General features: G+C 43.2%; 1 protein-coding gene across 10 annotated transcripts in view; it reads left to right on the top strand.

Annotated features, from left to right (window-relative positions):
- Window positions 1–16,940, top strand: part of Atxn7 (ataxin 7) — a 157,446-nt gene that overhangs the window by 131,778 nt on the left and 8,728 nt on the right. For 8 of the 10 annotated variants that reach the window (XR_008217204.1, XM_052734089.1, XM_052734090.1 and 5 more), the window contains 6 exons: window positions 7,015–7,267; window positions 9,268–9,530; window positions 9,948–10,030; window positions 11,015–11,262; window positions 13,073–13,271; window positions 13,582–13,703. Coding sequence is in view for 9 of the 10 variants with exons in the window: in XM_052734089.1 (XP_052590049.1) it covers window positions 7,015–7,267; window positions 9,268–9,530; window positions 9,948–10,030; window positions 11,015–11,262; window positions 13,073–13,271; window positions 13,582–13,703 (1,168 nt within the window). In the remaining variant the exon portion in view is untranslated. The remainder of the gene's footprint in view (window positions 1–7,014; window positions 7,268–9,267; window positions 9,531–9,947; window positions 10,031–11,014; window positions 11,263–13,072; window positions 13,272–13,581; window positions 13,704–16,940) is intronic. The other 2 variants (XM_052734096.1, XM_052734091.1) reach the window with 1 other exon arrangement.

Here is a 16,940-nt window from a genome sequence, read left to right as displayed (position 1 = left end):
TGCACCATTTCCTGCAAACACTGCAATTTTAATTTTCATAGTTGAACAAAATTGAACTGTGTGTATGTACTGCATTTTCATTGTCCATTAATCAGTACTAGTTTTATATCTTGGCTGTTGTGAATAATTAAATAATAAACATAGATGTGTAGGCAGAGTTTTCCCATCCCAGCAGCTGCTTCCAAATTACCACACAGAGGCTTATATTAATTATAAATGCTCAGCCGATAGCTCAGGCTTATTACTAGCTAACTCTTACACTTAAATTATCTCATTTCTTTTCTGTGCTTTGCCATGTGGATTGGTACCTTTTCTCAGTATGGCATGCACATCTTCCTCTCTCTGCCTCTACCCCTCTTCATCCCAGTATCCCCAGTTTGATTGTCCCACCTAACTTTATTCTGACTTGCTATAGGCCAGTCAGCTTCTTTATTAACCAGTGAGAGTAATATTCACAGTGTGCAGAGGAATATGGTAGGCTGACTTAGAACCCTTCATTCATATACCCTGGAGTTGTCATAGCAGAGTCATGTGGTAGTTTTATTCTCAGTGATTTGAGAAACTTCCTGATTTCCATGGTGACTCTCACAGTTTATACTCTCTGTGTGTAAGGATTCCTTTTCTCCCATGTCCTTGTCAGCATTTGTTGTCTTTTCATTTTATTTGTTTGAGTTAAAATCTCATGTATCCCAAGCTGGACTTGATCAACCTCTCCAGTGCTGGGATTATAGGTATTCTCCACTACACCGATTTCTTGAGATTCTGGGCTTCCAATGCATGCGAGTCTTTGAGCTACATCTCCTTTGTTTTCTTGGCAGCCATTCAGACTAGGGTAAAAAACTGAAGCTTAAAGCATTATAAATTGCATTTCCTTGAGGGCCCAAGATGTTGAGTGCTTTTCCAAGTATTTATCTACTAGTTGTATTTCATCATTGGAGAACTATGTGTGCAGTCCTTGGTCTTCATTGTTTATTGAATGATGAGCTGCTTTCATCGGTATCTAAATTTTGGAGTTCTTCATACATTTCTAGATGTTAATCCTCTCTGATATGTGATTGGCAAGTATTTCCCATTGTCTAGACAATCTCTTTACATTGCTCCAGTGTTACACAGAAGTATTTAAGTCTTAGGCAATTCCATTACCAGTTCTCTGTTGCTTCCTTCCTGTGGGAATCCCTGTCAGAAAGTCCTTGCCTATACCTTGCAGTGTTTTACCTACATTTTCTTGCAGCAGTTTCCAGAGTTTAAAATATTTCATTTAAGGTCTTTGATCCATTTTGAATTGATTTTTTTGTAAGAGGTAAGAGCTGTGATCTGGTTTCATTGTTTCACATGTGTCTATGTAGTTTTCATGCCTTTATTTTCCCAGTGGATGTTTTTGACACCTTTTTCAAAGGTTAGGTGGCTGTGGCTGTATGGTCATATGTCTATGTCCTCTTTTCTTTCTTATTGATCTGTACATCCGTCTGTGCCAGTGCCATGCTGGTTTTGTTCCTGTAGCTCTGTAGTTAAACTTGAGTTCAGGTGTTGTGGTGATACCTCCAGCATTGCTTTCTGCATAGGATTCCTCTGTGGGATCATTTGTGCTTCTGTACGAATTTTAAGATTTTTTTTTCCTAGTTCTGCGACATACCACACTTATATTGAACATGGTGGATTCCCTCCTTTTACTACTCTCTTTCCATCAATTCCTCTAATAAAATTTTTCTCCTGTTTCATTATTGACATTGTCTTTTTGTATGTACAGTATTCTTTTCAGTTATCGGTTGCATTGTTAACTTGCTAGTCATGAGTTGCTTTAGCTTGTCTTGAACAAGTACATGTATTTCTCTCTCAGTTTCAAAGTTTAGCTGTATAGCAACTTCAATTGGCAGTACTCTTTTTCAATTTGGAAATATATTGCATAAGGGGCAAGAGAGATGGCTTAGCAGTTGAGTGCTCTTGCTGGTCTTCTAGAGGCCAAGTATCACCCCAGCACCCATGTTGGGTAGTTCACAACCACATGTCACTCTGCAGGCATCTGCACACACGTGGCATACACATCCAAACATAAATAAACATTTAAAACTACATCTTTGAAAAAGAAGCCTCTTGCCTCCTGCAGAGAGTTAGGGAGATGCTTATGAGAGGTAGGGTATTGTTTTGGTGTATTTGCCTTTGTTGGCGTTTTCCCCTTAGTGCTGGTTGCTTGTTTGTTTGCTTTTGTGATTTTTAACATCTTGCATAATATTTTGTGGGACAGTTTATTCTATGATCATGTCTATTTAGGCTCTAAATACTTTAGTGTTTGGAAGTCGATGACTTCGTCTTTCATTTCTGTAGTGCTTTCATGGATTCTTAGGGGTGATCTCTTGTTTATGTCCAGATGTTTTAGATGTGTGGTCAACTCATCCTAGTTGACGTCTAGTTTTTTCTTTATCGTTTAAATGTCATCTTTCTTTCCTAGTCAAGTCCATAGTGATGCTTTCCACTGTATTTTTCATTTCCAGCATTTCTTTTAATTAATTAATTAATTAATTCCCCCCACACTTTATTTATTTATCTACTTTTCTATTATCAGTTTGATACAGTATAAAAGCTTTTTTTTTTTTAAAGATTTATTTATTTACTACGTATACAGTGCTCTATCTGCATGTATACCTGCAGACCAGAAGAAGGCAACAGATCTCATTACAGATGGTTGTGAGCCACCATCTGGTTCCTGGGAACCGAACTCAGGACCTCTGGAAGAACAAGCAGTGCTCTTAACCACTGAGCCATCCCTCCAGCTCCTTGATACAGTATAAATTCTTATCCTAATAGTGAAATGTTTGATTGAGGCTTTCCCAGTAATTGAGTAAAACCAAAACTTACTATAAGCCACAGTCATCCTAGGGTCCCCCCTGCTATATAGCCTCCCTGGTTCTGTGGGTTGCAGTCTGATTGTTCTTTGCTTTATATCTAGAATCCATTTATGAGTGAGTACATACCATGTTTGTTCTTCTGGGTTTGGGTTACCTCACTCAGGATGATATTTTCTAGTTCCATCCATTTGCCTGCAAATTTCATGCTGTCATTGTTTTTCTCTGCTGACCAGTACTCCATTGTGTATATGTGCCACATTTTCTTTATCCATTCTTCGGTTGAGGGGCATCTAGGTTGTTTCCAGGTTCTGGCTATTACAAATTGTGCTGCTATGAATATAGTTGAGCATGTATCTTTGTGGTATGATTGAGCATTCCTTGGGTATATGCCCAAGAGTAGTATGGCTGGGTCTTGAGGTAGATCGATTCCCAATTTTCTGAGAAACCACCATACTGATTTCCACAGTGGTTGTACAAGTTTGCATTCCCACCTACAGTGGAGGAGAGTTCCCCTTTCTCCACATCCTCTCCAACATAGACTGTCATTAGTGTTTTTGATCATGGCCATTCTGACAGGTGTAAAGTGGTATCTCAGAGTCGTTTTGATTTGCATTTCTCTGATGATTAAGGATGTTGAGCATTTCTTTAAATGTCTTTCAGCCATTTGTGATTCTTCTTTTGAGAATTCTGTTTAGCTCTTTAGCCCATTTTTAATTGGATTGTTCAGTATTTTGATGTCTAGTTTCTTGAGTTCTTGATATACTTCGGAGATCAGTCCTCTGTCAGATGTGGGGTTGGTGAAGGTCTTTTCCCATTCTGGAGACTGTCTTTTTGTCTTATTGACTGTGTCTTTTGCCCTACAAAAGCTTCTTAGTTTCAAGAGGTCCCATTTATTAATTGTTCTCAGTGTCTGTGCTGCTGGTGTTATATTTAGGAAGTGATCTCCTGTGCCAATGCGTTCAAGAGTACTTCCTACTTTCTCTTCTATTAAGCTTAGTGTAACTGGATTTATGTTGAGGTCTTTGATCTACTTGGACTTGAGTTTTATGCATGGTGACAGATATGAATCTATTTGTAATCTTTTACATATTGACATCCAGTTATGCCAGCACCATTTGTCGAAGATACTTTCTGTTTTCCATTGTATAGTTTTGGCTTCTTTGTCAAAAATCAGGTGTTCATATGTGCGTGGATTAATGTCAGGGTCTTCAATTCAATTCCATTGGTCTGTATGTCAGTTTTTATGCCAGTATCAGGCTGTTTTTATTACCATATTTCTATAGTAGAACTTGATGTTAGGGATGGTGGTGCCCATTTCCAGCATTTCTATATTCTTCTTTCTTTTTTTTTTTTTTAACTTTTTAAAGATTTATTTATTTATTATGTATACAGCATGTATGCCAGCAGGACAGAAGACGGCACCAGATCTCATTACAGATGGTTGTGAGCCACCATGTGGTTGCTGGGAATTGAACTCAGGACCTCTGGAAGAGCAGTCAGTGCTCTTAACCTCTGAGCTATCTCTCCAGCCCATATTCTTCTTTCAATTGCAATACCCTAATTACCTTTTCTTCTCTGAAAATGTCATTTTATTGACATTTTCTTCTTCGTTTTCTTAATACACTTTTACATCTTGCAATATTGTGCCCATTTTAGTATTTTTTAAATTCAGTAGTTGATTGGTAGCAATCCTTTAGAGGAGTTTTGTTGACTTGCTTTTTTATGGGTGTGTGTGTGTGTGTGTTTATGTTGGAATTGCAGGTTTCTTGGTTTGGATAGCCATTATTCATAGGTCTTCATCACGAGCGGCCTGTTCTTGAGGGCTCTCCCTTCTCAGTAATACTCAGAGACGGGGAAAAAAAATCAAACCAACTCAACACAGCAGCACCTTTCTTATCTTCACATCTTCTACCCTGTCTTTGCATTCAGTCTTACCTAGCCTTGAACGCGAGGCCATCCTTCAGCTCTTGATCCTTCTGTGTCCACCTCTCCAAGTCTGGCTTACAGGTACAGCCACCATGTCAGACTCCTGAGAGTTTTGAAAGTTCTTTGAATCGTTCTGGTATAGCCAAGGTTGAGAACCCTTGGGCGACTATAGTCTTATCTGAAGAAAAGCTGTACTAGTCTTAATAATGTTAACTGAAGACCTATTTTTTTTGGAAATACGTGCTATCTCGGGCAGGTGGCAAAACTATTACTATATCTTTACATTTGTTGCTGAAAAATGCTGAAGCTTGGGTACATGCTCAGAGTATTTTGGAATAACAGAAGAGAAGGGCTAAATTTGACTGGTCTCTGACTTTTTAAAAATTAAATAGATTTGCAGTGCTAGGAGTTGAACTTAGAACCTGAGCCGTGGCTGCAGCCGAACTGCATTCCCTTGTTTTTAATGTGTATGTATGTGCATTGACATCTGTCTGTCTGTCTGAGTCTGTATGTGGTGGGGCACTGTGCAGTTAGAACTGGTCTAGTCATCAGCCTAGGCTGGCTTTCAACCTTCCTCAGCCTTCTGTGTAGGGACCAAGCACCACCATTCCAAGCTCAGAAAACTAAATTCAGAACAAAACAGCCTAGGTACCAAAGAGGAGAAAGTATTAAACTGAGCTTACGTTCCTCCTTGCACGCAAGTTTCGTGGGGCAGGAGTGGGGGTGAGGGCAGTTGGCTCTCGGGTTAGCCTCTTCACTCAGTTGTAGCCTCCATGGCATTGATCTGGAGAATTTGCATTTTTCTGTTGTTAGCATCATTTGTCTTGATGTGAACCTGGCCCTGAAGTACTTGATAAAAACTACAGAATTAGCCAGGCGGTGGTGGCACACACCTTTAATCCCAGCACTTGTAAGGCAGAGGCAGACAGAGCCTGTGTTCAAGGTAGAGAAACCCCGCCTCAAATAAAGAAAAAAAGACTACAGAGCCACTAGCCCTTCAGAAGTCATAGGTTCACTGAGACAAGAAGATTTGGAAATTAGCTATTTAAATGATGCTTGTAGTCACTGATTCCAACACAGTGTTTTAAGTATCTATACGGCTTTCCATGTTGTGATATTGGTTGATGGTTTGCATATCTTGTAAAAATCCTTAAATTAAGACACCGTGGTTTTAAATTCTGAGTTGAAGGCTGCTACTAAACTACCACCACAGGGTCCTCAAACAGCATTATCAAATGACTGACTGTTTTCTTATGGTAGCATTTTCAGCAGCTCTTGATTTACAGTAGTTTCCATCTACTCTCAGAAAACCTTATATTCAGTTAGGTAGATTTATTCTCAGTTATACCTTTGTAGACTGTACTTACTCATAAATTACTTCCTGGTTTCAAAAGAAGAAAAAGAAACAGGCCTAGCTCTTTATGATATTTTTGTCTTTAGTCTTTGGCATCTTAGTGGTGTGAAGCAGAGTTATGCCATCTGTGGTCGTGAGATTATTTTTAAAAAGGTGGGAGGGGTTGAAAAGATTGACTGGAAAAGTTTAACAGATTCTTAGGGAGCGATAAGATGGTCCTAGAAACATTCTTGTTTGGTGTCATAGGTTGCTTGGTGGGTGAGTTTTTTTTACAGTTTCCTTTTCTGAGAATCAGAGGTATTGTGAGTGCTAGAAAGGATGATGGCACACCAGTCAGTGTCAGTTAACAGAGCTTTGCAGATGAGCAGATAGTTTCCTATCGGTGGGAATTGCTGTGTCCGAGACCCACAAGGCGTTTTGCTCATGTTTAGAATGATTGTTCAATTTCCAAATGGGTTAACATGGTAAGCCTTTTATGTTAATATACATTGTAAACAGAGGGACTGTCCTAAGTAGGCTGTGGGACCTGCATAAGAAGAGCTTTCTTCAACTGCTGGTTTTGCCAGGTGGTGGTGGTGCCCTTCCAGCACTCGGGAGGCAGAGGCCAGGGATCTCTGAGTTCAAGACCAGCCTGGTCTACAGAGCGAGTTCCAGGACAGCCAGGGTACAGAGAAACCCTGTCTTTAGGGGGAAAAAAAGAAAGAAACTGTCTTGAAAAACAAAACAAAACAAAAACTTCTGCTGGATTTAGCATGCTTTATTTGATGACTTATGTTTTGATATAAATGTGTTGATTTTGAAGAATTGGTTCAGCTCTCCATGTGAGGCTTACCTGAAACATGCTCTTTCTTTTGTTTTTGTTTTTGTTTTTGTTTTTGGTTTCTGTTTCAGAAAGAAGACATAGCTCATCTAGCAAGCCTTCCTTGACTGTTCCTCACACTTCAGTATTTTCCCTCTTCCCTTCTCTGTCCAAAAGCAAAGGCAACAGTGCCAGTGGAAACAGCCGGTCTTCCAGTGGAGGGGTCCTTTGCACATCCTCGTCAAGCTCCAAGTTACTCAAATTGCCCAAAGAGAAACTGCAGCTCAGGGGGAGCATCAGGCCCATGCATCCCATGCAACAGACTAAAGTCCCCCACGGTAGAGTGTAAGTACGGCTTGACTGCTAGGATGAATCCTGTGTAGGTGCCATCCAGGGGTGCCTGTGAGTCATTGTAAAGAGTTCACTTGGGGGAGGGGGCAAGGACACTGTTCACTGTTTCTGTTTCCCTACCTTGTGTTGGAAGCTATTCAAGTTAGTTATCACAGTAATAATATGGCTGGTAATATTTATTGATCTTTTCCTGTGTGAGTTGTATTTGTGATGTCATATATTGACTATAATGCCCCTGTGGAATTATGTATTGTTATCCCTTTTTTCACATGGGAAAAGGAAGCACAGGTTGAGATGCTCTATGTCAGAAGGCCTTTAAGTCATATAAGTCTGGGTTCAAATCGTGCTTCTGGTGGAAGTGAGTCTATGGCGTCAGCCACTACGGGGTTGGAGGTATTTAGGATCTGCCAAGCACCTGACTTTTGTCCATTTAGCGGCTGGAGACAGCAAATGAGTGGCCACTGACATTTCTGCTGCCTCTGGTGCTAATAATAGTAGAGGTAAAAAAAAAAAAAATAAAGTACCCCCCAGTGGTCTTAAACAAAACAGTTTCCTGCCGGCTTGAGGAGGAAAGACTGGAAGTAGTTCTCACTTGCCTGCTGTGGCTTTGACAAGCTTCCAGAGTGGGTCTGGGCCTGGGAGCTTCCTTGAGGCCACTTGAAGGACCAGCAGTATACACTGACAGAAACATCTTACTCTGTCATGATATCTCTCAGCCTGGTGGCAAGTAGCCTTTCCTTGACCTGCTTTCCTTTGGGAGGGTATGCCATACATTCATTCCCAATATCTAATATGGTTATCTCCAAAAACAGTTCATTACCTGCTGTTACTCAAGAATCTTGCCAGCTGAGAGAGGCCAGGACAGTTGGCAATAGCTTTGTTGCTGCCAGGCTACTCCACATACAGCTCTTCACCGCTGTTTATCCTTGTGGCTGAGCCCCCAGCCTCAACTCATCGAGAATGAGCATGGGAAACTTGGCTTTCACTTCTATAGCTGTCTGAAAGCCAAAAAACAAACAAACAAACAAATAGCAGGGCAGTGTTTAAGTCACTTGCCAGATTAGCGGCTGTTAGAGTCCAGACTCCACCAGAGTGTGCCTGCACTTACCAAACCTCCATTGTCATGTGAAGGCTTAGAAGGGGGACCGTGTGAACCATTAGGGTTTTGTTGACATCATTTTTACCAAGAAACAAAATGACAGTGTCACTTAGATCGTAAGAGAAATTGTTGTTAGTGGCACAGGTCTTCCTGTTCACCTACCAGTTGCCAGATGTGTCTATCCTAAGCTCACGTCCTAGGAGCCTGAGTTCAGGGACTGGGGAACCCGAATGGTAGCACCATGTGCTGATTCAGCACTCTTCCTTGTTGGCAGAAACAGAGTTGCTTCAGACTTGAGTGACATGTACTCAGTCGTGTTTGTTTTAATTATTCCCTTTGTTAAAGTAATAGTTCTTGTGAGGTGTTCTCTTGGATTCTGTGGTGTCATCTTGGTCCTTTCTAGAACGCTGCATTCATGTTGTGCCTGCAGCATCTGCATTGACCAGCAGGTTGACTGAAAGCTGCAGTGCACAGTTGATTCAGAATCTGCATTGACTAGCAGGTTCACTGAAGGGCTGCGGTGCAATTGATCCAGTTCTCCCCCAAGTACATGCCATGTGTTCTGATGGACTGTATTCCCACTCATCAGTAAATGAACACTTGTTAAACCAAAACAAGAAAAAAAGAAAAGAAACTGCATTGACTCTTAGGTCTGAGTTCCCCATTGGTTGGTCCATGGGAAAATGTTTCTGAAAGGATAAAAACAGGTCAGTTTTATCCACTGGGCTTTTTGTCAAAAGAGCTATGAACTTCACCATTCACCTTTCTTAGAGGTTCAAACAAAATGTACAAGGGCATTCCCAGACCTGTGCATACTCAGGTAGAGCTAAGCTCTGCTTCCATCCCTTTGGAGTGAACAGGACACTTGTTGATTGCATTCTCACTTCCCCTACAGCAGCATGACGCCCTCTGTGAAGGTGGAAAAGACACATCCGAAGATGGATGGCACACTACTGAAATCCGCAGCGGGGCCAGCCTGTCCTGCTCCTGTGAGCTCTGCAGTCAAGCCTGGCCTTCACTGCCCCTCAATACCAAAGCCAACCTTGCCTTCACCTGGACAGATTCTGAATGGCAAAGGGCTTCCTGCAGCGCCCACTCTGGAAAAGAAATCTGAAGACGGTTCTAATAACAGGAAGTTTTTAAATAAGAGATTATCAGGTAACATTACAGCTCTCTCTTAAGCTGTGTACAGAAAGTTGGGTGTGCACAGACTGTAAATGAAAGGCCTTCTTAAAGCTGGTCAGCTTGAGCCATGGGGAGAGTTAAAGAGCGTGCTTGCTTGTGTGTGCACACACTTGTGTGCTGTTATGAAAATTTGTTCCTCAAGATTTTTCTGAATATAAATATTCTTATGCAAAATAAGTAAATGTTTTTTCAGGCATCTGGTAGTAGTTGTAGCCTTTCAGTGAGGATAATAATGTCATTACAGTGCTCACACCTCATCTGCAGTATATTCATTAATAACATGGCACTTACTACAGCTTTAGTTTGTCTGCCTTGAGATTTCCTCTTATTTAAACAATGAAGGATGGGTTTGATTCACCTACTGCAATAACGTTTGTGTGCTCCTGGCAGAAAGAGAGTTTGATCCTGACATCCACTGCGGGGTCATTGATCTGGATACCAAGAAGCCCTGCACCAGGTCTTTGACTTGCAAGGTAGGTGCTTTCTGTAGCTGAAGTCAGGGCTGGTGTATACAGGGCTGTTAGTACCGTACCTTCTCTCCCCCACCCCCCCCCTCTCACCCACAGGGAGCCAGTGTTCTCTGGCTCCCTGGCTTGTATAAATTACTTGTGACAAAAAAAAAAAAAATCCCCAATTTAAGAAAATCCTGTGTGAGTTACCACGGCTCGTACCTGTGTGAGGGGCTTTGCTTTTATTTTTCTTAAACTTTTCATTTATTTTTCTGTACATTTTTGTGTGTGAGTACCACAGCATACACATGGAGGACCGAGTGCATTTGATAATGTGATGTTTTCTTGTAAGATGTGATCAAGAGTTGGTTTATATTAGTCACCTTTTTAAAGCCAGAACTGCCACATTCTCTGTGTGCCTGTCTCCTGTCTCTGAAATACTGACTGGACCCATGGGAGCCAGATGCCATTGTGTGTCTGGTGGCTGCTGCACTCTGACTCCTGTTCACAGCTCTTTCCCTTTCTGCCTTGCATTCTTCTCTTCCTCTCAAGTCTTTCTTGGCTGTTCCAGACTGCCTTTGTGATTCTATGAGCCCCGAGCCCCTCTCTCCATCCCTTATTTTGTTAGAGTAGAGAAAAGCAACCGTGTTTGATTTTTGTCCTCAGTTACTCAAAAAATACATTTAATGAAGTTCCTAAGAGCCTATGAGTTGACTTAATGGCACAGACCATGAGTACCTGTCCTCTGGTAACACAGGGAGTGCTGCTCCTCTCCTCAGGAGGCATAGCATGCCCAAGTTTGTACGGTTAAAAGCTAGAGTGTGTGATTCGAGCTTCTCTGAAAAGATTTCCGTTTAGTAAATGTGGAGACATCTCATCTTTGAAAGCTATATAGCATGCTCTTTTACAGGGATATGCTTGGGATATACAGCATATTAAACTTCTTATTGAAATTCCTCGGTTTCTGTGTTTGTTGTTTTTGTTTTTGTTTGCATGTGTGTGTTGTAGACACATTCCTTAACCCAGCGGAGAGCTGTTCAGGGTAGAAGAAAACGATTTGATGTGTTACTGGCCGAGCACAAAAACAAAACCAGGGAAAAGGAATTGATTCGCCATCCAGACTCTCAGCAACCACCACATCCTCTCAGGGACCCGCATCCCATCCCTCCTCGGACGCCACAGGAGCCACACCTTTCTTCAGAATCAAAGCCTTTCGTAGCTAGTAAACCGAAACCTCATACCCCTAGTCTTCCAAGGTAAGCCAAGCCTTCAGGGACACCCTGTGTCTAGACACCCTGTGTCCTCTGTACCCCTCCATCTCCTGCACAGCTGTGCCATCAAGAAGTCTGCACCACCGCCACCGTGGGAGTTGGCATTTTTTTTTTTTTTTTTTTTTTTTTTTTTTTTTTTTTTTTGGTTTTTCGAGACAGGGTTTCTCTGTGTAGCTTTGCGCCTTTCCTGGAACTCACTTGGTAGTCCAGGCTGGCCTCGAACTCACAGAGATCCGCCTGGCTCTGCCTCCCGAGTGCTGGGATTAAAGGCGTGCGCCACCACCGCCCGGCTGGGAGTTGGCATTTTTTAAATTAGGTTTTACTGTAAAAACTGTTGAAGTCTTCAGTAAATTTTGACAAGGGCTCCTAGGTCTAAATGCAAACACTAGTGTAAAGTTAGACGTACCTGCCCTGCGGTGGTCCTGTGCCTGGTTTCTCTTGACACTGATAAGCAGAGCTGAGACTGGGTCTTGCCTTCAGGTTCCTAGTAGGAATGTTTCAGATGGCTTTGGCCATTTATTTTTAGGTTTTCTTTGCAAATTAAAGTAGTGAGAAATCTTGTGGACAAGCATTTAGCATTAATAGCATCTGTTTATCAACATGGATTTTCATGCACTCATTTGGGACTTTGTCTTCAGCATCAAGTAGGCATTTTAGCAGCCTAGAAAGCAGTGGGTTAGAGTGATTTAATAAGAATTTACTGTGTTCATAACTCAGACAGTGATGATGGTGTGTATGTGTGCTTGTTTAACGAAGTTGAAGCACAGGACTTTGGCCCTTTCCAGAGGAGGGTCGGGGAGGACTGAGAGGTGTGAGGATACAGTGTGAGCTTTAGGAGTTGGCCACAGGGCTGCTGCTGGTGTACCAGCCCCTGGCTGCTGCTGCTGCTGAATTTTTTCCCTCTTGTATCTGGTCCTTGGGATGACTCCGTTAAGGTAGACGCATCTTCCTCTAGATAACCTAAGTGTACACTTGGCCATGTCAGAGCAGCCCAGCATGAGCCCTGGTTAGAAACAAAGTGTAGAGAAAGAAGTCAGTGGAGGCTTCCAAGAATACAGTCAGACCTCGGACCAAAATTCCTTACGCATTCTTTCCTTGGCATCTTCTCAGTGAAGATTTTTCATCTGAAGTAAGATTTACCTAGAAACCACTAGGCTATCCAAGATGTAGGAAGAAATATCACCCATGAGTAATGATGTCCAGGCTGACCTTTGTGAAGCAGTGATGAGACTTCAGTCTTCATCTCCTTCTGTCCCTTTAGGTTATACTAGAGTACTTTGCCAATTACCATACAAATCAGATATTGTTAAAAATATTTTGAAAATGTGAAGAGTAGTCAATGAAAGAATCCTCTTAGGTTTCACGTGTGTCCCTGTTCTTTAGGGAGAGTGGAAGAAGGGCTTGGACACCGGATGGCCCTAGGGGAAGAACAGTTATAAGCTGTATCTGCCAGACACTAACCTTAGAACTGAGATGCTAAGGAAAGCCCCACCCCACACAGAGTCAGCATGCTGCCTTAGGGCTGAGGGACTTGCTTCACATGCCCACCTGCCCTCACCCCCTACCCCACCTCCACCCCCCCACCCCCACCTCCGGAGACAGACAGACACACACACACACACACACACACACACACACACACACACACACACACACACAGAGCATGCTGCCTTAGGGCTGGTGGGCTTGCTTCCTCTCCTCTATCCTCTGGTTTTAGATATGTGTCTGAGTTAAGGATGCTGATGACTAGCTTGTGCTTCTGTTCTGAGCTGTGCTGTACTGTTCACTCATTCAGGCCTCCAGGCTGCCCTGCTCAGCAAAGCGGGAGTACCCCCATTGACCCTCCTCCAGGCCACGAGTCTCCACACCCTCCCTTGCCTGCCACTGAGCCAGTTTCTCGGTTGTCTAGTGAGGAGGGTGAAGGCGATGACAAAGAAGAGTCTGTTGAAAAACTGGACTGTCATTATTCAGGTCATCATCCTCAGCCAGCATCGGTAAGCCTCGGTAATGCGGTGGCCTCCCCAAGGCAGCATAGACAGGGTACTGAGCGGTGGTGGCAGAGCCCTGGACAGGGCTGTCCATGGAGCACCTTAGAGTGCTATGTACTTACCTGGGTCCCCTCATGTTTTCCTTCCTCAAAGTTTAGTGCTAGGCACTGTTGCTCTCATGTTTCGTAGCTTCTGGTACTCAAGGCATTTCAGCTGTCTTTTCTTTGGTGTCTTGTTCCTTTCTTAAATGTGAAAGACCCCTGGCCCCTGTGCTGGCAGCGGAGGTGACACGCAGGGACACTCTGCTCTCTTTCAGTTTTGCACATTTGGGAGCCGGCAGATTGGAAGAGGTTACTACGTGTTTGACTCCAGGTGGAACCGGCTTCGCTGTGCCCTTAACCTCATGGTAGAGAAGCATTTGAATGCGCAGCTATGGAAGTAAGTACCTTGTGGTGGTGGTGAGGTGACCTGTCCCAGGGCTGCATTGTCTTGGTGACCTCAGTTCTGTTTTTAAGACTCTGCCATTAGCTAGCTGTAGGAAGAAAGTACTATTCTTTCATATATTCATTCACTCTCTTCAACCACATCTTGTTCTGGGCTCAAAGTAGAAGGACTCCCACACGTGAGGACCTCCTCATGTCGGTAGGGACACAAAAATGAGTCAACAGCAGAGGTTACAGCTTGTCAGAGAGATACTGGAAGAAACAGTCACCACCGCACCTACCGGGAGCTAGCTGTATGCTGGGGACTGTTAACTGTTGAGTTTGTACAAGTCTTTGCTACATGATGATGATTTTCCTTTTTTCTCTTTTTTAGTTAATTAAGCAGATGTACAGGTTAGTGGTGGGACTGCTAGGTGGCAGTTTGTTTCCAAACAGAGCTTCTATGGGAAAATAATAGAATATGGGTCTGGAAGAGCTGTCTCTAGGGCGTGAGCAGTGTTGCTCTCCAGAGGAGAGACCTGATATGTGAAGGTCCCTAGTCAGAAAAGGTGATGATGCCTTGAGAAACAACCAGACAAGGCCCAAGAGACTAGCAGGGCCAGGCAGCACTGGGGCTGCTGGGTGCAGTGGGGAGCTGGTTTTAAGTAGAGGAGTCGCGAGCTTGTGTAGACCAAGTTTCCCAGTCCCACAGCCACTTATAAGATGATTACACAGAGGCTTATGTTAATTATCAACTGTATGGCCTATAGATCCAGTGTATATTAGCTAGCTCTTTCAACTTAATTCAACCCACTCCTATTCATCTAGGTCTTGCCGCATGACTTCGCGGCTTGCCTGTACTTTCACATCTTCCTTCTTCGGTGGCTGGATCACATCTCTCTCAAATCCACCTCTTCTCTCTGTGTCTCTCTTGGGTTTCCCACCTGGCTGTAAGCTTTCTTGCTATAAGCCAAAACAGCTTCTTAATTATTCAATAAGAGCAACACATTCACAGCGTACGGACAGACATCCCACAGCAAGCTTGGATCTGTAGCTTTACATCAGGGGTTTTTGGTTTTGTCGTGATGGGATGGAACAGCATCCTCAGGATAGCTAAGCACTCCATCACTTAGCTGTGTCATCCCACCCTTGAAAAATCTTGTGTAGTAGTATGTATGCTAGTATTTACTAAAAAGCTTATAAGAAAAATAAGGGATTCTTGGCCAAAAACAAAATCTTTAATTCAGCATTTCAAGCAAGCTTACTTTCATATGCAGCACTTTCATATGTAGCACTAAGTGCTGCAACTGTCAATGCAGGAGATATCTTTGTATAAAGAAGAACATTTCCAAAGCTCTTTTGACTTTGGGATGTCTTTTAGAAGAATGTTTGGGAAGACTTGTGTTCAGTGGGATATTTTATTACAGGGACTCTCAAGTCATCCCCGCCCATCCAGGGTTCACCGTGTGGGTATCATTGGCTAGCACCTTTTGAATGATGATAGGCCATTTGCTCTCGTGGCTTGGTTTCCTGGTAGTTAGCTACAGCTGGTTGGGGCCTTCGACTCTAGTCAGAAAGTCTGTCTCCATGACATTGGTAGGACTTAGATGAAGCAGCGGTAAGTAGGCTGAGGGCAGCCAGCATGGCTGTCCCCTTCTTCCTGCACTCCTCAGTTTTGAAGGACAGCACACTTTCTCACACTGCTAATCTTCCTGGATCAGTAAGTGATCTGCAGCCAGCAATGGAGTAGTTGTGGTTTTAGTTCCTAGTGGTTTGTGTGGACAGGAGCCATGAGTTCAGAAAAGGCAGCTTCTGCTCTGGCAGGGTCTGTCAAGGATGACCACCTCATTACTTACTTACTCCTGTCCATTGACATGAACTCTGGTTTATTCATTCACAGTAGCTAGTTTTGTTTTTTTTTTTTTGTTTTTTGTTTTTTTTTTAATCCCAGGCTGGCCTCAGTCTTGCTATGAAGCCAAAGTTGACCTTGAACTCTGATCTTCTAGTCTCTACCTTTTGGGTGTTGGCATTACAGGCACACCATGCCTGGTTTTATGTGGTGTTGTGGATCAAACCTGTAGCTGAATGTATGCTCAGTAAGCATTCTACCCACTGAGGTACATACATCCTAGCCTCATGACTTGTTTTGAAAAGTCAGTGCAGCAATGGGGAATATGTGTGGTTCAGTGATGAGCTAACTTGAGGTGAATAGGGATGTGGATTGGGGACCCAGCCATAAGTGTTCTAGAAATGCTTCCTGCAGCCAAAGTGCTGTAAGTTGATTTCTGGCCAACCTTTTCTCATAGCCCTTAATATACTGGGGGAGCTTAGCACGTCTCGCCCAGGGAACTGCTCACGGGCCTTTGTGAGACACTGCAGGGTCCTGTCACAGTGTCCTGGGCCTGTCATACTGGCTCAGCGAAGCGCTTTCCTTTGAGAAGACCCCCTCTGAGCAGCGCTCTTGTCGCCTTAAGCTTCCGTTGTTATAGTAAATTTGGGTGTCAGAGACAGAGTGTGAGCCTAAAATGAGTCCTCCGTAGCTCCTGGGTGCTCCGAACAGTAGTGGAATCCCACCAGCCCTTTCTCTGGATCTCGAGACCATCTCAAGCTCCTGTGCTCTCTGAAACCTTCCCCTGATCTGGAAGGGCAGGGGACAGCTGTCACCTAAAGATATTTTACAGTTCCCCCATCTCCTACCTTCCTATTTCCACATATAGTACTCTTTTTATTAGTTTCTTATATACCTTTATCTAGCTCATTAGATATTTTAAAAGAGGAAGCAGTTACATTGTTCCAAGAGGTTCACATGTTGCCTATGGAAGAAATCTTTTTTCTTGGAGTTTTTTTTTTTCAGGCAGCCAGTCTTTAAGTCCCAGCCTCACGAGCCACCGAGTGGCCATAGTCAGGTACTGCATCCAGTGAGCAACCTACACTCAAGAACTTGCCTGGGTACATTGTTCAGAGACAGATTCTGCTGTGGTTGTCTGGGCTGAGGCCTGGGAATTCACGTTTCTGGCAGATCTCTTAAGTAATATCAGTGAGTATCACAAGGATAGAGACAGGCTTCTCACTGTGGGCTTCACCTTGGGCTCTGCTAGAGAGATTTGAGAACTGGCTGATGTCTGTGTGCTCACGCTGAGATTTCCTGTGTGGTAAGTATGGTTGTGGCTTAAGCTCCATAAGTGCTTATAATGTGCCGCTGAGTGGAGAAGCCCATGTGCAGTGTGGGATTTAGAAACACATTCATTCCTCG

Source organism: Peromyscus californicus, unplaced genomic scaffold, assembly GCF_007827085.1.
Source record: "Peromyscus californicus insignis strain IS unplaced genomic scaffold, ASM782708v3 Scaffold_12__1_contigs__length_115047231, whole genome shotgun sequence".
NCBI classification, from domain to species: Eukaryota; Metazoa; Chordata; class Mammalia; order Rodentia; family Cricetidae; genus Peromyscus; species Peromyscus californicus.
The sequence above is the reverse complement of the archived record's forward strand: the minus strand, read 5'-3'. Positions and strand labels throughout refer to the sequence as shown.